The 19,881-nt window shown below is 38.0% G+C and overlaps 2 protein-coding genes across 5 annotated transcripts in view; both read left to right on the top strand.

Annotated features, from left to right (window-relative positions):
- LOC126962825 (mitochondrial import receptor subunit TOM22 homolog) overlaps nt 1-19,881 on the top strand; it is a 448,771-nt gene that overhangs the window by 326,155 nt on the left and 102,735 nt on the right. The window lies entirely within an intron of this gene.
- The window catches only part of LOC126962785 (cytochrome P450 2J2), a 72,287-nt gene continuing 70,020 nt past the window's right edge, over nt 17,615-19,881 (top strand). For 3 of the 4 annotated variants that reach the window (XM_050804291.1, XM_050804281.1, XM_050804270.1), the window contains exon 1: nt 17,615-17,889. In XM_050804291.1, the coding sequence (XP_050660248.1) occupies nt 17,680-17,889 (210 nt within the window). In that variant the 5' untranslated portion in view covers nt 17,615-17,679. The remainder of the gene's footprint in view (nt 17,890-19,881) is intronic. The other variant, XM_050804299.1, reaches the window with a different exon arrangement.

Raw genomic sequence — 19,881 nt, 5'->3', positions numbered from 1 at the left:
AGAGCTCCCCAAACCTAGAGAAAGATATCAATATCCAAGAAGGTTATATAAACAAGAAAATTATAGAACGCTAAGCAGATTTAACCCAAAGAAGACTACTTCGAGGCATTTAATAATCACACTTTCAAAAATCAAAATAAAGAGTACATCCTGAAAGGAGCAAGAAAAAAAGAGACAAATAACATACAGTGGATCTCCAATGTGTCTGGCAGCAGGTTTTTCAGTCAGAAGACAGTGACATGACATATTTAACGTGCTAGAATCTTATATCTAGCAAAACTATCCTTCAAACATGAAGGAAAAATAAAGACTTTTCCAGGCAAATAAAAACTGAGGGAGTTCATCAACACCAGATCTGTCCTACAAGAAATGCTAAAAGCAGTACTTTAACCAGAAAGAAAAGGATGCTAATGAGCAATAAGAAATTGTCTGAAGGTACAAAACTCATCAGTAATAGTAAGTACACAGAAATACACAGAATATTATAACACCATAACTGTGGTGTATAAACTATTCTTAAGTAAAAAGACTAAATAAACCAATAAAAAACAATAATGTAACAACTTTTCAAGACATAAATACAATAAGTACAATAAGATATAAATGAAAGCTACAAAAAGTTAAAAAGTGGAGGATAAAGTTAAGATGTTGAGTTTTTATTAGTTTTATTTTTGTTTCTTCATTTGTTTGCTTATATAAACAATGTTAAGTTGTTATCAGTTTAAAATAATGGGTTATAAGATAGTATTTGCAAGCCTCATGGTCACCTCAAATAAAAAGAAAACAAACAGTAGATACACACACACAAGAAGTAATGAATTACATTATATCACAAGAGAAAAATCACCTTCACTGAAGGGTAAATAGGGCGAAAGAAAAGAAGAAAGAGAAGACCACAGAACAACCAGAAAACAAACAACAAAATGGCAGGAGTAAGTCCTTTCTTATCAATAGTAACATTGAATGTAATTGGACTAAACTCTCCAATCGAAAGACAAAGAGTGGCCAAATAGAAAAGAAAAAGAAAAAAAAAACAAGACTGAATTAAATGATCTGTTGCCTTCAAGAAACACACTTCACCTGTGAAGACACATGGACTGAAAATAAGGGGATGTCAATGGAAACCAGAAAAGAGCAGGAGTCACTCAACTTTTATCAGATGAAATATTTGCAAACTACCCATCTGACAAGGGATTAATAACCAGGATATATAAGGAATTCAAACAACTCTTTAGGTAAAAATTCTAATAATCCAATGGAAAAATTGGCATAAGGTTTGAATACACATTTCTCAAATGAAGACAGCCAAATGCCAAACAGGCATACGAAAAGATGCCCAACATTATTGATCATCAGACAAATGCAAATCAAAACTACAATGAGATATCATCTTACCTCAATTAAAATGCCTTTTATTCAAAAGACTGGCAATAACAAATGCTGGCAAGGACATAAAGAAAAGAAGGCACTCATACACTGTTGGTGGGAATGTAAACTAGTACAACCATTGTGGAGAACAGTTTGGAGGTTTATCAATAAACTCAAAAAAGAGCTACCATACAATCCAGCAATTTCACTCCTAGGTATATACCCCCCGAAAAAAGGAAATCCGGATGTTGAAGAGGTATCTGCACTCCCATATTTATTGCAGCACTATTCACAATAACCAAAATTTGGAAGCAACATAAGTATCTATCAACAGACCAGTGGATGAAGGAAATGTGGACATACGGACAATGAAGTACTATTCAGTCATTAAAGAAAAAGAATGAGATCCTGTCGTTTGCAATAACATTCATGGAACTGGAGGTCATTATGTTAAGTGAAATAAACCAGGTGCAAAAAGACAAATATCATATGTTCTCATTTATCTGTGGGAGGTAACAATTAAAACAATTGAACTCATAGAGACAGAGAGTAGGATGGTTACCAGAAGCTAGGAAGAGTAGTTGGGGGAAAGGTGGAAAGGGTAATGGTTAATGAGTGTTAAAAAAAGTTAGAAAAAATAAATAAGACCTAGTATTTACTAGCACAACAGGGTGACAATAGTAAAATTAAATAATTTAACTGTTCCTTTTGAAATAACTAAAATAGTATAATTAGACGGTTTGAAATAGAAAGGATAAATGTTTGAGGTGATAGATAACCTATTTACCCTTAAATGATTTTTACATATGGCATGCCTGTATCAAAATATTTCGTGTAACCCATAAATACATACACCTACTATGTACCAACAAAAATTTTAAAAAGAACACTGTTCGTGTCCTTTGCCCACTTTTTAATGAGGCTATTTGGGGTTTTTTATTGTTGAGTTGTTTGAGTTCCTTGTAGGTTCTAGATATTAGCCCTATGTCAGATGCATATTTTGCAAATATTTTTCCCATTCTGTAGGTTGTCTGTTTACTGCTGATTGTTTCCTTTGCTGTGCTGAAGTCTTTTAGTTTAATATACTCCTATATGTCTACATACTCCCTGTGCTTTTGAGGTCTCAGCCATAAAGTCTTTGTCTGGACCAATGTCTTGAAGTGTTCCACTTATGTTTTCTTCTAGTAGTTTTATAGTTTCAGGTTTCACATTTAAGTCTTTAGTCCATCTTGAGTTCATTTTGTATATGGTAAGAAATGTGGAGTACAGTTTTATTCTGCATGTGGATATACAATTTTCCCAGCACCATTTATTGAAGATGGTGCCCTTTCCCCAGTGTTTGTTCTTAGCACCTTTATCAAAAATTCGTTGGCTGCAAATACATAAAATTATTTTTTGGTCAGCTGGCCATGTCTGTTACATCAGTCTATGAGACTGTTTTTTATACCAATAGCATGCTTTTTTGGTTACCATTGCCCTATTTTGCAACTTTGATACAAGGCAAACTACTTGAATTCTGAATCTGACCTAGAAGATTCCTAACTGTGTTTAAGTTAGTTCCCAATGAGCTTGGCACACAGCCTATGGCTAACACTAATTACACCCTTAAATATCCATTTTCCTTTTTTTTTTTTTTTTTTTTTTTTGGTCATTTAGTAATAGAATACCTTGGGTTTTAGACACATGACTACTAGCTGGAAACTACATTTGCCAGTCTCCCTTGCCAACTAACCATAGCCATTATTACTAGATTCTGGGCAAAGGGATATGAGTGTAAGTGATGAAGACAATTTTCAGATCATGGCTTTCAAAAAATAGATGCTTGCCATTTTAATGTTTTTCTTCCAACAGACTAGAATATGGCTGCTGTGCTGTTGAACCAGATATGCATTTGGGGATAAAGACTACATCATAGGAAATGGAGAGGTAACAAGAGGTAAAGAAACTGGAACCCTGGCCGGGCGCAGTGGCTCAAGCCTGTCATCCCAGCACTTTGGGAGGCCGAGATGGGCGGATCACGAGGTCAGGAGATCGAGACCATCCTGGCTAACACGGTGAAACTCCGTCTCTACTAAAAAATACAAAAAACAAGCCGAGTGAGGTGGCAGGCACCTGTAGTCCCAGCTACTCAGGAGGCTGAGGCAGGAGAATGTCATAAACCCAGGAGGCGGAGCTTGCAGTGAGCCGAGATCTGGCCACTGAACTCTAGCCTGGGTGACAGAGCGAGACTCCGTCTCAAAAAAAAAAGAAAGAAAGAAACTGGAACCCTGAAAGGTTCGTGGAACAGAACCACCTATCTAGTGGCCAGACCAGCTCCCAATCTCTGGAATGTTCTGTTAGAGACAAACTTTAATCCTGTTTGAATCACTTGCATTTGGGATCATTGCTACAGCAGCTTACCCTATGCCTGAGCTAATATTCAGGACACTCATTGCTTTCTATAAACCAATAAGTAACCTGAGTTACTCTGAGTAGAAATCATTTTATGGTTGTGATATGTGATCATAATAACTGAACATTTATTCCTAAAGTTAGTGTGTAATCTGCTTGATACCTCACTGGCCAGATAACAATTCCTTTGAAACTGGTTCCGGATATCACTCCATCAGGGAATATCTAATCCCATGTCCTGGGACAGTGAGCCTTTGACCTGGCCCTTGATGTTTGTGCAGAATTTCAATATTTATTCTAGGCAGAGACAGCAGGGGAAAAAAAACAAAAGTAAATAATCAAGATAGAGCAAGGTACAAAAGTACATAATGTCCTGGCAGAAGTAGGACCTAAACTGAAGATGAACAGGATTTTGATGAACAGAAGGATTAGAGACAGCATCCCAAGAAAGTCCAAGGTCCATGTGTTTAAAGGTAAAAATATTTGTGCAGAGGAAAGGTGGAGTCACTGGGGCTAAAGTACATCTTTCAAAACAATTGATGATTCAATCAGAGGGCTAGGCTGGAGAGGAAGGGTGGCATGATTATGGAGTTTTGGGAGACTAAGCAGAGGTGTTCACGTGTGACGCAGGGTAAAGGAATTCACTCCTGATTTTATAGTTTAGGAAAACAACAAAAATTCTGCTCTCAAGCAGAGCTGGGTTTGAGTTTTTGCTTTGTCACTCACTGGCATTTTAAACTTGAACAAATGATTTCAAATGCACAAACTTCAGTTTCTTAATCTGAAAAATTAGGACAAGAGCACCTACATCTGAAGTCTGTTCTAAGAATTTAGTGAAATAGTAACTATAAAAAGTCCCATTATGACATTCGGCACATAGGTAACTGGAGGATTAATATTCACATCTCAAGTGTAAGAGAGTATATTCTGGGCTGGATGCAGTGGCTCACACTTATAATCCAGCACTTTGGGAGGCTGAGGCGGGTGGATCACTGGAGGTCAGGAGTTCAAGACCAGCCTGGCCACACATGGTGAAACCCCTGTCTCTACCAAAAACAACAAAAAAAATTAGCTGGGCATGGTGGCAGGCACCAGTAATCCCAGCTACTCAGGAGGCTGAGGCAGGAGAATCGCTTGAACCTGGGAGTAGGTTGCAGTGAACCAAGATCACACCATTGCACTGCAGCCTGGGTGACAAGAGCAAAGCTCCGTCACACACACACACACACACACACACACACACACACACACACATACACACACACGCGGATGCACGAGTATATTCTACTCAGAAGAAGTGAAGTATTTCCAGGCTGAAAAGAGGACATCAGACTGACACCTTGATGATACTGAGTCTTTCTCTGCATATACGTGGAATATCTCTTCACTTATTTATACCTCCTATGATTTCTTTCATCGGAGTTTTGTAGTTTACTTTGTATACATTTTTACATGTTTTGCTAGATATATACCTAAGTATTTCTCATTTTATTTTCTTTTGAGTGATCTTTTATGTTTTTCTGCTTTGTTGAAATATAATTGATAAATAAAATTTGTATATATTCAAGGTGAACAATGTGATGCATTGATATATGTATATATTATGAAGTGATAACTGATATCAAGTTGCTTAACATATTCAACTCACATACTTACATGCATGTGCATGTGCATGGTGAGAATCCTTAAGATCTACTCTATCAGCAAATTTCAAGTATACAATGTACTATTTTTTTTTATACTTTATGTTCTAGGGTACATGTGCACAATGTGCAGGTTTGTTACATATGTATACATGTGCCATATTGGTGTGCTGCACCCATTAACTCATCATATACATTAGGTATATCTCCTAATGCTATCCCTCCCCCTCACCACACCCCACAACAGGCCCCAGTGTGTGATGTTCCCCTTCCTGTGTCCAAGTGTTCTCCTTGTTCAATTCCCACCTATGAGTGAGAACATGTGGTGTTTGGTTTTCTGTTCTTGCGATAGTTTGCTGAGAATGATGGTTTCTAGCTGCATCCATGTCCCTACAAAGGACATGAACTCATCCTTTTTTATGGCTGCATAGTATTCCATGGTGTATATGTGCCACATTTTCTTAATCTAGTCTATCATTGATGGACATTTGGGTTGGTTCCAAGTCTCTGCTATTGTGAATAGTGCCACAATAAACACACGTGTGCATGTCTCTTTATAGCAGCATGATTTATAATCCTTTGGGTATATACCCAGTAATGGGATGGCTGGGTCAAATGGTATTTCTAGTTCTAGATCCTTGAGGAATCGCCACACTGTCTTCCACAATGGTTGAACTAGTTTACAGTACCACCAACAGAGTAAAAGTGTTCCTATTTCTCCATATCCTCTCCAGCACCTGTTGTTTCCTAACTTTTTAATGACTGCCATTCTAACTGGTGAGAGATGGTATCTCATTGTGGTTTTGATTTGCATTTCTCTGATGGCAAGTGATGATGAGCATTTTTTCATGTGTCTGCTGGCTGCATAAATGTCTTCTTTTGAGAAGTGTCTGTTCATATCCTTTGCCCACTTTTTGAAGGGGTTGTTTGTTTTTATCTTGTAAAGTTGTTTGAGTTCTTTATAGGTTCTGGATATTAGTCCTTTGTCGGATGAGTAGATTGCAAAAATTTTCTCCCATTCTGTAGGTTGCCTGTTCACTCTGATGGTAGTTTCTTTTGCTGTGCAGAAGCTCTTTAGTTTAATTAGATCCCATTTGTCAATTTTGGCTTTTGTTGCCTTTGCTCTTGGTGTTTTAGACATGAAGTCCTTGCCCATGCTGATGTACTGAATAGTATTGCCTAGGTTTTCTTCTAGGGTTTTTATGGTTTTAGGTCTAACATTTAAGTCTCTAATCCATCTTGAATTAATTTTTGTATAAGTTGTAAGTATGGGATCCAGTTTCAGCTTTCTACTTATGGCTAGCCAGTTTTCCCAGCACCATTTATTAAATAGGGAATCCTTTCCCCATTTCTTGTTTTTGTCAGGTTTGTCAAAGATCAGATGGTTGTAGATGTGTGGTATTATTTCTGAGGGCTTTGTTCTGTTCCATTGGTCTATATCTCTGTTTTGGTACCAGTACCATGCTTTTTTGGTTACTATAGCCTTGTAGTATAGTTTGAAGTCAGGTAACGTGATGCCTCCAGCTTTGTTCTTTTGACTTAGGATTGTCTTGGCAATGTGGGCTCTTTTTTGGTTCCATATGAACTTTAAAGTAGTTTTTTCCATTTCTGTGAAGAAAGTAAGTGGTAGTTTAATGGAGATGGCATTGAATCTATAAATTACCTTGGGCAGTATGGCCATTTTCACGACATTGATTCTTCCTATCCATGAGCATGGAATGTTCTTCCATTTGTTTGTGTCCTCTTTTATTTCATTGAGCAGTGGTTTGTAGTTCTCCTTGAAGATGTCCTCCACATCGCTTGTAATTTGTATCCCTAGGTATTTTATTCTGTTTGAAGCAATTGTGAATGGGAGTGAATTGTGGGACTGAATGGGAGGGAATTGTGAATCCTGAGACTTTGCTGAAGTTGCTTATCAGCTTAAGGAGATTTTGGGCTGAGACAATGGGGTTTTCTAAATATACAATCATGTCATCTGCAAACAGGGACAATTCGACTTCATCTTTTCCTAGTTGAATACCCTTTATTTCTTTCTCCTGCCTGATTGCCCTGGACAGAACTTGCAGCACTATGTTGAATAGGAATGGTGAGAGAGGGCATCCCAGTCTTGTGCCAGTTTTCAAAGGGAATGCTTCCAGTTTTTGCCCATTCAGTGTGATATTGGCTGTGGCTTTGACCTAAATAGCTCGTATTATTTTGAGATACATTCCATCAATACCAAATTTATTGAGGGTTTTTAGCACGAAGGGCTGTTGAATTTTGTCAAAGGCCTTTTCTGCATCTATTGAGATAATCATGTGATTTTTGTATTTGGTTCTCTTTGTGTACTGGATTACGTTTATTGATTTGTGTATATTGAACCAGCCTTGCATCCCAGGGATGAAGCCCACTTGATCATGGTGGATAAGCTTTTTGATGTGCTGCTGGATTCAGTTTGCCAGTATTTTATTGAGGATTTTTGCATCGATGTTCATCAGGGATATTGGTCTAAAATTCTCTTTTTTTGTTGTGTCTCTGCCAGACTTTGGTATCAGGATGATGTTGGCCTCATAAAATGAGTTACGGAGGATTCCCTCTTTTTCTGTTGATTGGAATAGTTTCAGAAGGAATGGCACCAGCTCCTCCTTGTACCTCTGGTAGAATTTGGCTGTGAACCCATCTGGTCCTGTACTTTTTTTGGCTGGTAAGCTATTAATTATTGCCTCAATTTCAGACCCTGTTATTGGTCTATTCAAGCATTCATCTTCTTCCTGGTTTAGTCTTATGAGAGTGCATGTGTCCAGGAAATTATCCATTTCTTCTAGGTTTTCTAGTTTATTTGCATAGAGGTGTTTATAGTATTCTCTGATGGTAGTTTGTATTTCTGTGGGGTCGATAGTGATATTCCCTTTATCATTTTTTATTGCTTCTATTTGATTCTTCTCTCTTTTCTTCTTTGTTAGTGTTGCTAGTGGTCTATCAATTTTGTTGATCTTTTCAAAAAACCAGCTCCTGGATTCATTGATTTTTTGAGGGTTTTCTGTGTCTCTGTCTCCTTCAGTTCTGCTCTGATCTTAGTTATTTCTTGCCTTCTGCTAGCTTTTGAATGTGTTTGCTCTTGTTTCTCTATTTCTTTTAATTGTGACGTTAGCGTGTCAATTTTAGATCTTTCCTGCTTTCTCTTGTGGGCATTTAGTGCTATAAATTTCCCTCTACACACTGCTTTAAATGTGTCCCAGAGATTCTGGTATGTTGTATCTTTGTTCTCATTGGTTTCAAAGAACATCTTTATTTCTGCCTTCATTTCGTTATGTACCCAGTATTCATTCAGGAGCAGGTTGTTCAGTTTCCATGTAGTCGAGCGGTTTTGAGTGAGTTTCTTAATTCGAGTTCTAGTTTGATTGCACTGTGATCTGAGAGACAGTTTGCTATAATTTCTGTTCTTTTACATTTGCTGAGGAGTGCTTTACTTCCAACTACGCGGTCAATTTTGGAATAAGTGCAATGTGGTGCTTCTCAAAGAATGTATATGCTGTTGATTTGGAGTGGAGAGTTCTGTAGACGTCTATTAGGTCCACTTGGTGCAGAGCTGAGTTCAAGTCCTGAATATCCTTGTTAACCTTTCATCTCGTTGATCTGTCTAATGTTGGCAGTGGGGTGTTAAAGTCTCCCGTTATTATTGTGTGGGAGTCTAAGTCTCTTTGTAAGTCTCTAAGGACTTGCTTTATGAATCTGAGTGCTCCTGTATTGGGTGCATATATATTTAGAATGGTTAGCTCTTCTTGTTGAATTGATCCCTTTACCATTATGTAATGACCTTCTTTGTCTCTTTTGATCTTTGTTGGTTTAAAGTCTGTTTTATCAGAGACTAGGATTGCAACTCCTGCCTTTTTTTGTTTTCCATTAGCTTGGTAGATCTTCCTCCATTCCTTTATTTTGAGCCTATGTGTGTCTCTGAACGTGAGATGGGTCTCCTGAATACAGCAAACTGATGAGTCTTGACTCTGTCCAATTTTCCAGTCTGTGTCTTTTAATTATAGCATTTAGCCCATTTACATTTAAGGTTAATATTGTTATGTGTGAACTTGATCCTGTCATTATGATGTTAGCTGGTTATTTTGCTCGTTAGTTGATGTAGTTTCTTCCTAGCATTGATGGTCTTTACCATTTGGCATGTTTTTGCAGTGGCTGGTACCAGTTGTTCCTTTCCATATTTAGTGCTTCCTTCAGGAGCTCTTATAGGGCAGGCCTGGTGGTGACAAAATCTCTCAGTATTTGCTTGTCTGTAAAGGATTTTATTTCTTCTTCACTTATGAAACGTAGTTTGACTGGATATGAAATTCTGGGTTGAAAATTCTTTTCTTTAAGAATGTTGAATATTGGCCCCCACTCTCTTCTGGCTTGTGGAGTTTCTGCCAAGAGACCCTCTGTTAGTCTGATGGGCTTCTCTTTGTGGGTAACCCGACCTTTCTCTCTGGCTGCCCTTAACATTTTTTCCTTCATTTCAACTTTGGTGAATCTGACAATTCTGTGTCTTGGAGTTGCTCTTTTTGGGGAGTATCTTTGTGGCATTCTCTGTATTTCCTGAATTTGAACATTGGCCTGCCTTGCTAGATTGGGGAAGTTCTCCTGGATAATATCTTGCAGAGTGTTTTCCAACTTTGTTCCATTCTCCCTGTCACTTTCAGGTACACCAATCAGACATAGATTTTGTTTTTTCACATAGTCCTATATTTCTTGGAGTCTTTGTTCATTTCTTTTTATTCTTTTTTCTCTAAACTTCTCTTCTCACTTCATTTTATTCATGTGATCTTCTTCCAGTTGATTGAATCAGTTACTGAAGCTTGTGAATTTGTCACGTAGTTCTCGTGCCATGGTTTTCAGCTCTGAAGCCTTCTCTCAACTCGTCAAAGTCATTCTCCATCCAGCTTTGTTCCATTGCTGGCAAGGAACTGCATTCCTTTGGAGGGGGAGAAGTGCTCTGATTTTTAGAATTTTCAGCTTTTCTGCTCTGTTTTTTCCCCATCTTTGTGGTTTTATCTACCTTTGGTCTTTGATGATGGTGACGTACAGATGGGGTTTTGGTGTGGATGTTCTTTCTGTTAGTTTTCCTTCTAACAGTCAGGACCCTCGGCTGTAGGTCTGTTGGAGTTTGCTGGAGGTCCACTCCAGACCCTGTTTGCCTGGGTGTCAGCAGCGGAGGCTGCAGAAGAGTGAATCTTTCTGAACAGTAAATGTTGCTGCCTGATCGTTCGTCTGGAAGCTTCGTCTCAGAGGGGTACCCGGCCATGTGAGGTGTGAAGTGTCAGTCTGCCCCCAGTGGGAGGTGTCTCCCAGTTAGGCTACTTGGTGGTCAGGGACCCACTTGAGGAGGCAGTCTGTCCGTTCTCAGATCTCAAACTCCATGCTGGGAGAACCACTACTCTCTTCAAAGCTGCCAGATAGGGACATTTAAATCTGCAGAGTTTTCTGCTGCCTTTTGTTTGGCTATGCCATGTCCCCAGAGGTGGAGTCTACAGAGGCAGGCAGGCCTCCTTGAGCTGCGATGGGCTCCACCCAGTTCGAGCTTCCTGGCCGCTTTGTTTACCTACTCAAGCCTCAGCAATGGCAGGCGCCCCTCCCCTAGCCTCACTGCCACCTTGCAGTTAGATCTCAGACTGCTCTGCTAGCAATGAGGGAGGCTCTGTGGGCATGGGACCCTCTGGGCCAGGCATGGGATATAATCTCCTGGTGTGCCGTTATGCTAAGACCCTTGGTAAAGCACAGTATTAGGGTGGGAGTGACCTAATTTTCCAGGTATTGAATGTCACGGTTTCCCTTGGTTAGGAAAGGGAATTCCCTTCCCCCTTGCACTTCCCAGGAGAGGTGATGCCTTGCCCTGCTTTGGCTCTTGCTTGGTGGACTGCTCCCACTGACCAGCACCCACTGTCTGACATGCCCCAGTGAGATGAACCCAGTACCTCAGTTGGAAATGAAGAAATCACACATCTTCTGTGTCGCTCACGCTGGCAGCTGGAGGCTGGAGCTGTTTCTATTCAGCCATCCAGGATCTTCTTTGATCTACAATGCACTATTAACTATCATCACAATTCCATACATTAGGTCTCCAAACTTATATATCTTATAACTGCAAGTTTGTACCCTTTGACCAACATCTCCCCTTTCCCCATCTGCAAGGCCAAGTAAACTGCCCTTTCACTCTGTTTCAATGAATTTGACTTTTTTGAATTCCACATAAAATTGAAATCATACAGTATTTGGCTTTCTGTAACTGGCTTATTTCATTTAGCATAATGTCCTCCACATTCATCCATGTTGTTGCAAATGGCAGTATGTCCTCCTTTTTTAAGAGTGAGTAATATTCTGTTATATATATATATTCTTTGTCCCTCCATCTATCAGCAGGCACTTAGTTTGTTTCCATATCTTGGCTGTTGTAAATAATGGGATAATGAATATAGCAACACAACAACCCTTCAAGGTTCAATTGAACCTGAATACTTCAGGTTCAATTGCTTGAATCTGGAAGACAGAGGCTGCAGTGAACCATGATTGCACCACTGCACTCCAGCCTGAGCAACAGAGCAAAGCTCTGTCTCAAAATAAAAATAAAAATAAAATATAATATTTACCTTATTTTCATTTATCTCTTCTCTTCTCTGGTATTCTTCCTTTCTGTATGTATATCTCAGTTTCTGGCCTAAATATTTTCCTTCTTTCTAAATAACTTGTTTTACTAGTTCTTTTAAGGCATGTCTACTAGTAACAAACCCTCAATTTTTGCTTTTTACTTCTTGTTCACTTTTTTGAAGCTTAGAAACTTAGAATTTACTTTTATAAAAGCATGCTGACAAATATTAAAATGTTGTAACTGCAATTTGAACATTATTAGATGAATATAAAACACAAAACACTCTAAATTGAATCTCCAATGCCTGACTTAATTTAGATATTGAGAATTTTATATCTTATAGAAAAAAAACTTGCAGAGTTTTGTCAATGCTTATAGCATGTACTATTATTCCTCAATAAAATTTTCATGAAATCTAAAAGATTGATAGTAAAAGTAATGATTTTTTTCTTATTGAATATCCTAAAACATACCTGTATAGATTAGCCTTCCAATTTCCAGGACACTGAAAATATACAGAGTACCTCAGAATATTTTTCACATACTTAGGTTAAGTTTGCTTACAGTTATGACAGAAATACCTTCAACTTTTATGTAATAAAAAATAAATCTTAAGCAAACATAAAAGTTATGATGACCAAGTTACTACTTAGTAAAAAAATACATCACATCAATTAAAGTTTAACTAAATCCTTAAAGCATTCAAAAAGCATTTATGTCTTCTAGTTGTCAAACAATGCATCTATGTTGTGGAAGAAGATGTAAGATCACTAATGAAATTTTTAAATCTCAAATTATCCTGATTTCTGAAATAAGAAATTTGCAAAATAAGAAATTATCACTGTTGCTTGGGAAATACGCCTTACTTTTTTAATCTCAAATACATTTTAAATTTTTGGTATATAACTTAATACCTAGAAATATTCTAGCTAAATTTTATGTTAATATTTATAGAGTTCACTTTTTGGATAAACAGGTTTTCAACAGTTTTTAATGCTAAAAAATATCACTTACTAGTTGTCATCACTAGTAATGATTGATTAATGGGTTATTGGTTTATTCAGAAATGTGGGTGGCATAAGGACCAATAAAGGGAATAATCTGATAATTTCTCATTGGTATTCTGCCCACTAGTAATACTAAGTCAATATGTTATATATATTCTACTCAGTTTCACTTGTATTTCTATGTATGTGCTTTAATTTTTTTTAAAAAAATTAAAACATGTACACAATGTCAAGCTTTTTTCTTCTTTCTTTTTAAAATATCAACTTGATGATTTGGGGGATTGGTCACTACAATGCTGAGAACTTGGTTGGGCTCCCAGAGGAAAAACTAATGATAATCTGGGGTCCCTCTAAGTCTAGGCTCCCCAGAATTTCTAAACTCTGAATCTTATTCACACTGAGCATCTAGCAATTTGTCAATTACAGCTTAAATATAAAATTTCAATTTTAAATTTAAAGTTTAAATTTTCCTACTGTGGTACTGCTGGTTTCCTCTCCCTAGGCTCTGATCCATTAACCTATGATTGTTTGTATTTACCCGGACTGTGTGTCTCTATTTTGGGGGTAAGAGTTTGCCCTGTTATCTTACTTTTCTGATCAATCTAAGAAGAGTTGTTAACTTTCTGTTTGTTCAGCTTTTTTCTGTTGCAAAGATAGGAGTGATGACTTCCAAGCTCCATTCACACTGGACTAGAAACCAGACATATTTACAAATACTTTTATAGCAGTTAAGAGGAGAAAGGAGAAGAAATATGCATTTATGGCATCTTTCATAATCACATAATGAACTTTGCAATTTGTGTTTCCACGTAGTCTAATTACTACCTAGGGTCATTTGCTTTCAATCTAAGGACTTTCTTAAAAATTAAAGTCTGCTAGCAGTAAATTCTCTCAGTTGTTGTATTTTTTAAATCTGAAGATAACTGTTTTTCCTTTCATTTTTTAAAAAATGAACCATCTGCTTCATATAAGATTCTTGGCTGACACCTTTTTTTTGGAGAAAACATTCACAAATCATATATTTGATAAGATTAATATACAGAATACATAAATAACTCCCATAATTAAACAGTAAAAAATTAAACAGCCCAGTTAAAAACTGGCAAAGAACCTGAATACACATTTTTCCAAAGAAGATATGCAAATGAACAACCATAACATGAAAATATACTTAGCATCACTAATTATTAGGGAAATTAAGATCAAAATCACAGTAAGATTCTACTTTACACATATTAGGATGAATAGTATAACAAAAAATAACAGAAGATAACAAATACAGATGAAGTTGTGGAGATACTGAAAATCTTGGGCACAGCTTCTAGGAATGCAAAATGGTGTAATCCCTATGAAAAACAGCATGGTAGTTCCTACAAATATTAAGAAATAGAGCTACCATATGATCCAGCAACTCTGTCTCTGGGAACACACCCAAAAGAATTGAAAGCAGAATCTCAGAGACATTTAAACACCTTCATTTGTAGCAGCAGTTATTCACAATAACCAAGAGGTGGACACACCTCAAGTGGATTAACAGTTTTCTGAGTTTTTTTCTTTTCTTTTAGCACTTTGAATATATCATCCTACTGCCTTTTGGTCTCCATTTTCTCTAATTACAAGTCAGCTGTTAATCTTTTTGGAGTTCCAATTTATTGGATGAACTATTTTTCTCATGCTGCTTGCAGGATTTTCTCTTTGTCTTTGTCTTTCAGTATTTTTACTATGAGGTATTTTTACTATGATGTATTTGCATGTGGATTCCTTTGCATTTATCCTATTTGGAGCTCACTGGAATTTTTGGATACATAGATTAATGTTTTTCATGAAATTTTGGAAATTTTACAGCTATTATTTCCTCAAATACATTTCTGCTCTTTTCTCGCCATTGTATTCTATGGTATTCTGATGACATATATGCTGGTGTGTTTAGTGATGTCCCACATTTCTCCGATATAGTTTATTCTTTTTTTCTGTCTCTGTCCTCTACATTGCATAATCTCTATCAAGCTATCTTCAAGCTCACTGATTCTTTCCTTTTCTACTTTACATCTACTGTTGATCCCCTGTAGTGATTTTTAAAATTTCAGTTATTGCAATTTTGAATTCAATTTCCACTTTTTTTTATGATTTCTATCTCATTATTGATATCTTCTATCTGTTGAGACATTGTCTCATACATTCCTTTACTTTCTTCACCATGATTTTGTTTAGTTCTTTGGACATATTTATAATTAAGTTGCTTTACAGTCCTGGCTGTTTGACATCTGGACTGTCTCACAGGCAGTTTCAGTTGCCTGCTTTCTTTCCTCTGTTGGGTCGCACTTTCTTGCTTCTTTGCATGTCTTATCATTTTTTGTTGAAAACTGTACATTTTAGATAATATATTATGGCAATTATGGCTAATGATCTGCCTTTCTCTTCCAATTCTTTTTGTTTGTACTTTCATTTGTTTACTGACTTGACAGGACTGACTAATTTAGTGAAACATATTTCCCCACAGTGTAAAGCCTCTGATGTCACTTACCTGAGGGCATGGACTTGGGTGTGCACACAGTCACAATACAATGACATTGGCTTTAGCAGGGCTCTCTTTGACTATCTTTTTCTCTGTTCTATATTTAAAACCGTCTGCCTCTGTTGGTATTACACACAGTCTCTGCTGACTTCCAGCTGACTGCTCTATTGTTTTCAACAATGCATACATTGCTTCACAATTTGATCCAATTAAATTTGGGCTGCTTCTCAGGAATAGTCTTTGAGGCCAGACTTTGAGATTTGTTCTGATCCCAGGAAGGCTCTTCCTGGCTAACTCTTGTGCTGACTGACTTGGTAAACTTCTAGTTAGCCTATGGTTTAGCTTCTTGTTCTCATAGAACTGCCAGCCTTCTCTTAATTGCTTACCACCAAAATCTCTATTGTTTCAGGCATTCATCTGTGGTGTTTGTGGCTAACCTCTCCCACTGTGGAACCTCTATCTCATGAGCAAGCTGGGATGAGGGCAATTATGGCATGGGGCAGGTATTGTTTTTGCATTACAAGTGAGGGCTGGATGGAGGAGGATATCCCTAGACTTCTTAGCCAGTCTTGCCTAGAATAGAGCTTCTGCAACATGAAATTTGGGGGGCTAGGTATGAGAAATGCTGGCAGTTTTTCCCTCTCAGGGAGATACTGTAGCCTTTATTTGGGATCTAGAGAAAGTGTTCTTGGATATAACTGTCTAGAATGAGGTTTCTGTCACACTGATCTGAGGACTAGGAGAAGGAGTGGGTTATGGTTCAAATGCCACAGACTCTTACTGTGTTTACTAGGGTTTAGTAGATTCTTCTTAAATAAAATTTATTTATTTACTGTCTGCCTTTATAAAAATTTTCAGGGACTTAAATTATTTTAGTTTTACAAATAATTTTTAGCAATCACAGTTTTTTACTAGGATGAGGTTTTATGGGGTTTCTCATGCTGCCATTATAGAAGTCATTCCCCTGCATCATTTTTTTAATGCAAAAAATAAAAATAAAAGGGGGCTGGGCGCAGTGGCTCACGCCTGTAATCCCAGCACTTTGGGAGGCTGAGGTGGGAAGATCACCTATGGTCAGGAGATAGAGACCAGCCTGACCAACATGGCAAAACCCCGTCTCTACCAAAAATACAAAAATTAGCCGAACGTGGTGACACGTGCCTGTAGTCCCAACTACATGGGAGGCTGAAGCAGAAGAATCGCTGGAACCCAGAGGCAGAGGTTGCAGTGAGCTGAGATGGTGACACTGAACTCCAGCCTGGGTGACAGAGCAAGACTCCATCTCAAAAATAAATAAAGAAATAAAATATTGTAAGCAGAATATGTGACTCTATGTTGAGTACATGAGTGTATACTATACTATTCCCGAGCTATGTTTCATGTTTTGAGTCTCACCATTTGTGAGACCCAAGCAGGCACTCACCAGATGGTATGAAAGGCCAGAACCCGGCGGTCCCACAGTCTTGGGGCTTCGGAGAGGAGCCTTTCAAAGCAAACCAGCAAGGATCAGGACTAAGACATTCCTTCAACAAATGTTCATTAAGCACTTATTATGAATGCTGCTCAGTGCTAGCAGCTTTAATGTAGTGCCTTTTAATCTTCCAAACACTTTCAAATACAGGACCTCGTTTAGATGTGTTTCAGAGGGTGGATTTATTTGTTCACCACATACTTAGTACTTAACCTTTCTGTTTCCTCAACTGCAAGATGAGACTACCGAGAGCTTCTCCTGCATAATTTTGTCAAAATGAAATAATAATCTTTATAAAGAGGCAGATGTGCTGTCTGGCATTTAGTAAGAGCCCAAGAAATGTTGTTTCTTGGTACTGCTGTTGTCATCACTATTTACCAAGCATGGTTCCAATCATGGGAGAGACGGTGATAGAAACGAACAGAGGCTCAAATGTCTGTGATGCTCTCAGTAAACCCATGGGCTTCTTGAATAGAAAAGAAACTGCTCCTAGCCTGGTCTTTTGTAAGACTGGTGCGTGTCCTCCCGGGAATCTAGCGCCTGACAACTTCGCGGGGTGCAGCGAAGGGGCGGGGCTGGGAGGCGGGGCGCGGCTGGGAGCGAGGCGGGGCGGGGAGGCGCTGCGGGGACCTGCGACTGCTTAGACCGCAGAAGAGCAGGAGGACGTCTGAGACATGCTCGCAGCGCTAGGCTCTCTGGCGGCTGCCCTCTGGGCAGTGGTCCATCCTCGAACTCTCCTGCTGGGCACTGTCGCCTTTCTGCTCGTTGCTGACTTTCTCAAAAGACGGCGCCCAAAGAACTACCCGCCGGGGCCCTGGCCCCTGCCCTTCGTTGGCAACTTCTTCCATGTGAACTTCGAGCAGTCGCACCTGGAGATTCAGCAGGTAGGAGCGGGAGAAGGTACCTGGCGTGTCCTCACCCTAACCCTGTTCTGCAGCACAAGGGACATTCCCGGACGTTCCGGGAGCGTGGGTGGAGTCGGGGTTGAAGGGCAGGAAGTGGTGTGGCTAACGCTAGTAACCTGGTAAAACCCACTTTGGGTTTCGTTTCCTAACCCATTAACAGGCATGATTCCACCTACACTTTCTAGGGATGGAATATTATTAAATGTTTACTAATTTGCATGTCATCATGTTAAACATTATTGGAACACCTGATTTGTAATGTGATTACCTTGTCCTTTTTTATATGATTGTCCTCAAAAACGCTATACTTTCTTTCTGAGAAACTTCATTTCCCATACATAAAGTGGTGATAATACTACCTCAATCTTCATCACTTCTCAACTGAGTTATTCCCACGACACTAATTGATCCCTCCACCTTCAGTCTCCTTCCCTTGCAGTGCACGCTCACTAAGTAATAATTTTAAAATGTTCCTCCTCTGCTTAAATTTTTGCCAAACGGTATTCAGACTCCTGACTGAACCACCTGGGACCCTTCTTGATACAACCTCTTTCTGCCTCTATGCAATAATCTCCCATCAGGGCTCCCCAACTCTGGTGACCGAATTCTTTCAAGTTCTCTCAGCCATCAAACTCTATCTCAAGAAACCAGTGCCGGTTTTCCTGGCACTCAGCACAGGTATCTTGCTGAGAGAGAACAGCAAGACAAGTGATTATGAAGATTAAAATAGTGAGTGGTCAATATTGACATGGCTTATAGTTGGTACATAACAAATATTAGTTCTCCTTTCCCTACACATACCTGCAGTGCTTTAAACACATGGCTGTATATTGTACTCAAATATTGATAGACCAAGTTTTATCACTTTATGGGAGAAATACCCCATTGGTAATACTGACTGACAGAATTAGTCACAGAATGTTAAAGCTAAGCCCCCAAACCTATGCCCTCATTTAGTAAAATGTTGTTTAATTTCCAAGTATGTGGAGATTTTCTTGTTATCATTCTGTTAATTATTTCCAGTTTGATTCCATTGTGGTCAAACATCATACTTTGTACAATTTCAGTTCTTTTAAATATGTTAAGGTTGATTAAATGACACAAGATATAGTCTATCTTGATAAATGTGCCATGCAGGCTGGAAAAAATATGTATTGTTGGGTGGAATAATTGATATAAATTATTATTGGGTGAAGTAATTGATATCAATATCAATTTGATTTTACTGAGTAATGATATTGTTTGGTTCGCCTCTGTCCTTATTGACTTCTTGTCTACTTATTCTATCAATTACTGAAAGAGGAATGTTGAAGTTTCCAAGGACAATTGAGAGTATCTATTTCTCCCCAGTTCTAGTAGTTTTTCCTTTATGTATTTAGAAACTCTGTTGTTTTGCACATACACGTTTAAGATTATCATGTCTTCTTAGTGAATTGATCCCTTTATCCTGTAATGTCCCTCTTAATTCTTCAAAATTTATTTGCCTAAACTTTACTTTATCTGATTAATATAGCCACAACAACTTTGTTTCTGATTAGTATGTGCTCGGTATATGCATTTCTATTCTTTAACTTTTAAACTTCTTGTATCATTATACTTGAAATTAGTTTCTTGAAAACAGCATATACTTGGGTCTTTTTTTCATTCTGGCAATCTCTGTCTTTTAATTGCTGAATGTAGACTATTTATATTTAATGTAATTATTGACATACTAAGATTTGTCTAGCATTTTATTATTTATTTTCTTTTTCCTGTTTTTTATGCCTCTATTTTCCTTTTCCCATCTTCCTGTGAATCACTTGAACATATTAAAAATAATTTTATTCTTATTTATCTGAGGTGATTTTAGCAGCTCTTTTTGTATTGTGTTTTACAAGTGATTGCTCTAAGGATTACAATATGCAGATGTAGCTGATTGCAGTCTATTAGTATAAAAATTTTACCACCTCAAATGAAATATAGATATCTTGC

This window comes from Macaca thibetana, chromosome 1 (genome assembly GCF_024542745.1).
Source record: "Macaca thibetana thibetana isolate TM-01 chromosome 1, ASM2454274v1, whole genome shotgun sequence".
NCBI lineage: Eukaryota > Metazoa > Chordata > Mammalia > Primates > Cercopithecidae > Macaca > Macaca thibetana.
The sequence above is the reverse complement of the archived record's forward strand: the minus strand, read 5'-3'. Positions and strand labels throughout refer to the sequence as shown.